General features: G+C 65.5%; 1 protein-coding gene across 1 annotated transcript; it reads left to right on the top strand.

Moving 5' to 3' along the window:
• Positions 1 to 1,457: 1,457 nt before the first annotated feature.
• CABLES2 (Cdk5 and Abl enzyme substrate 2) lies at positions 1,458 to 6,849 on the top strand (the record flags this gene model as incomplete). The annotated part of the gene is given in 9 exon segments (XM_027775377.1): positions 1,458 to 1,529; positions 1,628 to 1,720; positions 2,453 to 2,530; positions 2,696 to 2,804; positions 3,300 to 3,465; positions 3,785 to 3,888; positions 4,185 to 4,291; positions 5,195 to 5,399; positions 5,474 to 6,849. Coding segments are annotated over 8 exon segments (939 nt in total). The 3' UTR covers positions 5,615 to 6,849.
• Positions 6,850 to 6,862: the final 13 nt, after the last annotated feature.

The raw sequence follows: 6,862 nt of genomic DNA, 5'->3' as shown, positions 1-6,862 counted from the left end.
TGGCAGCCCCAGGGACCTCAAGGCTCACCTTACACCAGCCTGGAGCATCTCTCCAGGTTCCAAAAGGGCCTTTGATCTTGCATTCACCCCTCCCGTCTGGTGGGTCTGTGGCGGCCCCATTTCCCTAGGGAGCTTCTGCAGCTGCGGAGTGGACGCTGGGACGCTCCCCTGAGTGACTCACACATGCGAGTCTCTGTGTCAGAACTGTGATCCTCAGCGTGGCCCCTCGGCTCCCTGCAGAGCAGAGGGTGCTGGCCAGGAGGGAGCCCTCCAGGAAGTCAGCCAGGCCTTCATTGAGCAAATGCCTGACCAACTTCCTGCTTGTGGGAAAGGCCGGGGGACTCCGAGGCCCAGCAGGAGGGGTGTGAGGCATCAGGTTCTATGCGGGCCCACCCCAGCCCCCTGCCAGTCAGGACTCTGTCCTGGCACGTCCCTGGGACGTCAGTCGAGCAGGGGTGAGATATGGGCACTGCAGACTAGCAGAGCCTGCAGCAGTGAGCAGCCGACCACCACCCGCGCCAGGGCCCTCTGTGCACCGCTACCAGTGGGAACCCTGCCAGGGGCCTTGCACAGCCTGGGGGCACTTGGCTCTGGGCAGGAGAGGATGGGCGGCCAGGTCAGCGACTTCCGTGAGGTGTCCTGGGCGTCGCCTAGTACGCTCTGAGGAGTGCATGACTGGCCCGAGCGAACGGACTGCCGGGAAGCGCAGCGCCCTCTGCACCTGGGCTGCAGAGCTGGCCTTCTGGGCCCGCGGGGCTCCTGGGTCTCTGCTGTCCGCCCAGGAGCAGGGGTTGGGGCCGAACCCAGCCTTGGAGTTGGCAGGCCTCCTGCCTTTGCAGTGTGACCTTGGCGTGACAGCAGTGCTTGTCCCTCCCGGAGCCTGCCCCAGTAGCTGTGCTGTCAGCATCTTGCCAACGATGCCCACCGACTAGGTCAGCAATGACACAGCGACCTCGGCGCTGACAGCCCAGAGCTGCAGCTTGCAGGGCTTCTGCATTCTTGGGGTGGCAGCTCCCCCAGGCCCGGTCCTGACCCCCTGAGTGCCAAGTGTCAGGGCCATGGCAGGGAGGTGGTGTCTGCCATCCTGGGCACCTGCATTCCACAGGGGGCAGCAGCCCGTGGGCGGTGAGGCAGGGGCGAGTGCCAGGAGCAGGCCTGTCTTGGGAAGCAAGGGCTGGCACCGTGCTCTGGGCACCCAGGCTCGCACCTGCCTGTGGCCTAGCGGAGCGGACGCGCTGGCGGGGGCCCTCTGGACCACAGTATGTGGAGCTGGATGCTCCTGGGCGAGCAGGGCAGTGGCCGGTGGCCATGCTTGCCCTTAATGAGTGGGAAGGGCCACCCCCACATCCTCACTGCCTCCACCTCCAGCCGCACCCCAAGCCTTGGCCCATGTAGAGGCCGCCCAGCCCTGTCAGCATGCACGGCAGTGCTGCTCTGAGACCCCGTGTCCCCTACAGGAGGAGAGTCACATCCCAGCGCTGCTCCCTGGAGTTTCTGGAAGACGCTGCGGTCTGTGCCTCTGCACAGAGGTAGGCACCACCGCCTGCCCCGAGCCCGGCCCTGCACGCGGGCCAGCGAGGCTCTGGAGTGCCTGGAGTCAGTCCTGTGTGCACTTTCTGCCTCCCAGGACCAAGCACACGTCCGGGTCACCGCGACACACGGGTCTGAAGAAGACGCACTTCATCAAGAACATGCGGCAGTACGACACCAAGAACAGCAGGTACCGCCCGCCTGCCCAGCCCTCATCCCTCCAGGCGGGCCCCGTGGGCCCACGGCCATGGGCTTTCTCTGGATGCCTGGTGAGGAGCCGGGTGGACTCGAACCTGCAGCGAGAGCACTGGAGGGACAGGAGCACCAGGGAGGGGCGTGGGGCTGAACTGACACCCATGTGTAGAGCAGCAGCGTCCGGCTCAATCCTGGGAGGGAGCCACGGAGGCTGTCCCCCTGGCCCTTCCCACTGGAGGCCCCGCCACAGTGGTGATGGTGGGCATGGACAGGCTGGCCTGCTGCAGCTCCCGGGCAGCCCCCGGTTCTGTCCTGTTCCTCCCGTCACCCCCCTGGGGGATCGAGGCCAGGTGCTGGCCATAGGGCCATAGGACTCTCCAGGTGGCATGGCTCTGGAGGAAGACTGGGCACTCAGGATGGTGTCAATCCCCCAAGACCAGCCCTGCAGATGTGCCCTGCCCTCTGCCTCTAGGGAAGTCTGGCCTTTCCTGATCAACCAGGGTCCTAACGTGAGGCCTCCAGCCTCGTCACCGGCCAGGGAAGAGTCCTGGTGTCAAGGGAGGGACAGTGTCCTGCACCTCTGAGGGGTCCATCCGCGTGCTGGGCAGGCCTGTGGGCACTGACCACCCAGTTCCTGGGGTCCCAAGAGTCCCTTGGGACGGCGTGGGCGGCCCCAGCAGACGCAGCAGGAAGAGCTGCCCCGGAGACATCACGCCGTGCCCCGCAGGATCGTGCTCATCTGTGCCAAGCGGTCGCTGTGCGCTGCCTTCTCGGTCCTGCCCTACGGAGATGGCCTGCGAGTCGGGTGAGCGCCCAGCCTCAAGCCCTCCCCCCACGAGAGTCCTGAGCTCCCTGCAGCCTGCGGGTGCCACCTCGCCCCCGCGGGGTATGCGGGTCAGTCCTGTGTGCACTTCGGAGGGCGGGCTGCCGGTGCGGGCAGAGGGCCACAGCCCATGTCTGTGCCTCGCAGTGACCTGCGTGTGGACAGCCAGAAGCAGCGGCACCCGTCTGGCGGCGTCTCCGTCTCTTCCGAGATGGTCTTTGAGTTGGAAGGTGTCGAGCTGGGAGCAGATGGGAAGGCAAGAAGCCTTGGTCGCTGACGGCCAGCATGGTGGGGCTGGGTGCTGGCCTGTGCCCATGGACGAGCACGGGCTGGACCAAGGGTGGAAGCAGTCACGCTGCACTGTGATGGGGGCTGGGAGGCCACTGCAGCCGCCTCAACCGCGAGCGAGCCGTGCCCAGCCACAGTCAGCCCTGTCTGTGGGGTGGGCCCGTGCAGCCACTTGGTCCCCCGTCTGTGCTGCTCTGAGGTCAGGGGCCTTTGGGTGGGGGAGCAGGGTACATGCTGCAGCTCCCAGGTGAAGGTGGTGGAGGTGGTGTCCTGGGAGGGGGGCCCTACCTCCTGGGGAGCGATCGGCGTCGGGCCCAAGGACTGCCGAGCACCTTACCGGGTGGTCCACTGCCTCACACAGGGGCACAAGCACATGTGTCTGGGCCTCCTTGCGGGGTGTAGGCAGAGCTGGCTGTGCCCTCTTGGCCCTGGGAGGCAGGGCTGAGCATGCTGTGCCATCCAGGTGGTGTCCTACGCCAAGTTCCTGTACCCAACCAACGCTCTGCTCGCGTCAAAGGGCGACAGCCACGGCCCGCCTCCCCAGCCTCGGCCCAGCGTCCCCCGGACTCTGCCTGGGGCAAGACACAAACCTGCCCCCACGAAGTCGGTGCCAGCCAGTACAGAGCTAGGTAACCCACAGGCCTTTACAGTGGCACGGAGCTGGTGACCCGCACCATACCTATGCACGGTGTTGGCTAGGCTGCGACAGCTACAGGGCCTCACCAGTGCCCAGGGAGGGCCACAGGGTGGCCTCCCTCCCTAGGAAGCAAGAACAGCCCTGGGCTTTGCCGTGGAGAGAGACCACGTCCATGGGCCAGTTCTGGGGGGCCTCCCTACAGACCCCTTCCTCCCTGGGACCCCACCCTACTTGTGCGGCTGCAATGCCCAGCCTCCCCCAACTCCCTTCGGTCTACACTGGGTCTGATGGCAGGGCACCTCTGCCTGCAGGGAGCGACGTGGGAGACACCCTGGAATACAACCCCAACCTCCTGGACGACCCGCAGTGGCCCTGCGGCAAGCACAAGCGTGTCCTCATCTTTGCCTCGTACATGGTGAGCACTGGGAGTCTGCTCACCGACCACTGCCACAGCTCAGGGCATGCGGGTGTCAGACACACCAGAGTAGCCACCCAGGGTACCCCGGCTCTGGGCGCGGGGTCGGGGGAAGGGTAGCAGACACGGACGGGCAGCCCCAGCACTCAGAGCTGGGCCTCCTCCCCGAGGACACCAGGCCCTGCTGTCCAGCTCTGAGCCGTCGGCTCTCAGGTCAGTGCCCCTCGGAGCCGCCGCCGCAGGCCAGGCACTGGAGTGGTGCACAGGGCCAGCCCAGCCCGCCTGGCTTGTTGCAGACGACGGTGATTGAGTACGTGAAGCCTTCCGACCTCAAGAAAGACATGAACGAGACCTTCAGGGAGAAGTTCCCGCACATCAGACTGACGCTGAGCAAGATCCGCAGGTGAGGGCAGGCGCTGGCCTGTGCAGCGCGGAGGCGGCCTCTCATCCACCCCCTGGCCTTCACGGGGTTCCCACTGGCCTTTTCTGGCAGATACACCAGAACTGGACAGATCTGGGGGCCCGCCCAGTCTGCAGCTCCGCCTGCCCTGCCAGGACCCTCGCTAGCCCAGGGTCTTTTATTTTAACTTTTACTGTAGGGGCATATGGGGCCAAAGTGAGAGAACCACCCGGAGGACTGGCCATGCCGCAGTCCCTTCTCTTCTCCCCTTGGGCTTTTGGGCATGCACACACATAGCCCAGGGGTTTTCAAGCCCCCAGGTCTAAGATGAACCACGCCATCAGCCGCAGGGGGCCCAGAGCCTTCACCACGACATCACCTGGCTGGAACGGCCCAAGATCTTTTTAAAGCCCAGGGTGGGCAAGAGTCAGACCACCTCCCTCTGAGCCCAGCCCCTGCCTGTGTTCCGTCTCCACCTTGCTCAGAGTGGCCCTGGGGCTCCCCAACCTTATGCCGCCCTCTGCTCCACTGACGAGCCCCATCAGCAGACAGGGCATGGAACCCGGAGGCAGCCTGTCAGTGGGGAAAAGAGCTGCCCTGAGCTCAGCAGCAGGGCCGTCAGCCCTGTGGCCACCGCCCTGGAGCCTGTCGTGCTGACACTAGCAAATGAGACCTCCATGCACACCCCTCCTTGACCCTGCTGTCTCCTCCAGCCTTTTAGGTCCCTTGTCCAAGCCATCCCGATCTCGGAGCCCTGCCAGCACCCCGGTGGCGTGGGTCACCCTCTGGGTGGAGGGGAGCTGCCGCAGGAGTCCAGACCAGGGGTGGGTGAGGGCCGAGGGCACAGGTGACCGCGGGAGGGTGGCCGCATCTTCCGCCCCAGCGCTCTGCACCCTCCGCCCGCAGCCTGAAGCGGGAGATGCGGAACCTGTCGGAGGAGTGCAGCCTGGAGCCCGTGGCGGTGTCCATGGCCTACGTGTACTTCGAGAAGCTCGTCCTGCAGGGCAAGCTCAACAAGCAGAACCGCAAGCTGTGTGCCGGTGCCTGCGTGCTGCTGGCCGCCAAGATCAGCGGCGACCTGCGCAAGCACGACGTGAAGCAGCTCATCGATGTGAGTCCCCGCAGGCCCGTGAGCGTGGCTGGCCCGCCCCCGGGAGCCCACCTGACCCCTCTGCTTCCCTGCAGAAGCTGGAGGAGAGGTTCCGGCTCAACAGGCGAGACCTGATCGGCTTCGAGCTCACGGTGCTCGTGGCTCTGGAGCTGGCTCTGTACCTTCCTGAGGCCCAGGTGTCACCGCACTACAGACGCCTCACCCAGCAGCCGTAGGCACCCCACCCAGGTCCGTCTGTCACAGGCCGCTGGTGCCTGAGGGCACCTGCCAAGGCTGTGGGCCTGGCCTGAGTCACCGGGCAGGGCGCAGCTCCACTGCTCCGGGGAGGGAGGGATGTGGCTTGCGTTCTGAAGGGCAGCACACCTCCTAGGGCATTTTCTGGGCAGCCCGGGCTCTTCCAGCAACAGGATGGGGAGTCCTACCCATGTGGCCTCCTGTCTCCCTCGGCCTCGCCTCGCGCACCTTCACAGCCTCAGTTGTCCACGCAACGTGCCGTGGGTCACCAGGCCAGCTGGCCTCCAGCGTCTGGGTGTGGAAAGGCCGCGCCGAGGACCCCACCTCTCCCTGCCTCCCACGCGGTGCTCCAAGGCTGCTCCACCTGCCTCCCTCCTGCTGCAGGGCCCTTCAGATCTACATTCCACTCCCCACTCTGGGTCTCAAGCATCCTGTCACTGTGACACCCTGACGTCCCCCAGCCCCCCCTGCCTTGCACCAGGACGACCCACTTACCCACCCCCAGGCCTCACACGGCCATCGCTCCTGAGCAGGACAAGCAGGGTAGCAAGGTGCTGCGGTTTGCCACCTGGGTCCCAAGGAATGGGCTGAGCGCAGCCCAAGGCTGACGGGAATCCCGAGGGAGCAGCCACCCCAGCACACGCCAGCCTCAGGCCAGTTAGTGGCTTCCCTCCCAGGCTGGACAGATGGCCCGCCCAACTTAGCCCAGGTGCCTGAAGTCCCAGCACGATTCCGTGGGGTCTGGTGCTGCAGCCCATAGCCCATGGTGGCTCTGAACTGACTGCTGAGGACTTCACACCAGGTAGTCCCTGCTGGCCTTTCTGTCTAGGCCACCAACCTTCCTTGTCATTGGCAGACGCTCTGGGATACCCCATCCCCATTCACGTCATCCATGCAGACTGGTGCTTCTGCCACAGGGGCTGCTGGCCTTGTGATGGCGCCCCGGCTCCAGCAGGAGGGACAGCCGTTTCTCTTCCCTAACCCTCCCGGCCGAGACCGTGTGGGATGGACGCCAGACCCTGGCCTTGCTCAGCACACAGCTGTCTGTTCAAGCCAAGGGCAGGCCCTCCAGCCCAACACTTGCGGTAAGGGCAGCACTCAACTGTGATGCAGCTGCATGCCCAGCGACCATCCCCCGGGAGGCACCGTCCCAAAAGCCTGCCTGGCTCCCCACCATGTGCACCTTGTATGTTGCTGTTGGGGCAAATGCCAGCCCCTGGCCACCTGCA

This window comes from Tupaia chinensis, unplaced genomic scaffold (genome assembly GCF_000334495.1).
Source record: "Tupaia chinensis unplaced genomic scaffold, TupChi_1.0 Scaffold000558_1, whole genome shotgun sequence".
NCBI classification, from domain to species: Eukaryota; Metazoa; Chordata; class Mammalia; order Scandentia; family Tupaiidae; genus Tupaia; species Tupaia belangeri.
This window is presented reverse-complemented; position numbering and strand designations above follow the sequence as displayed.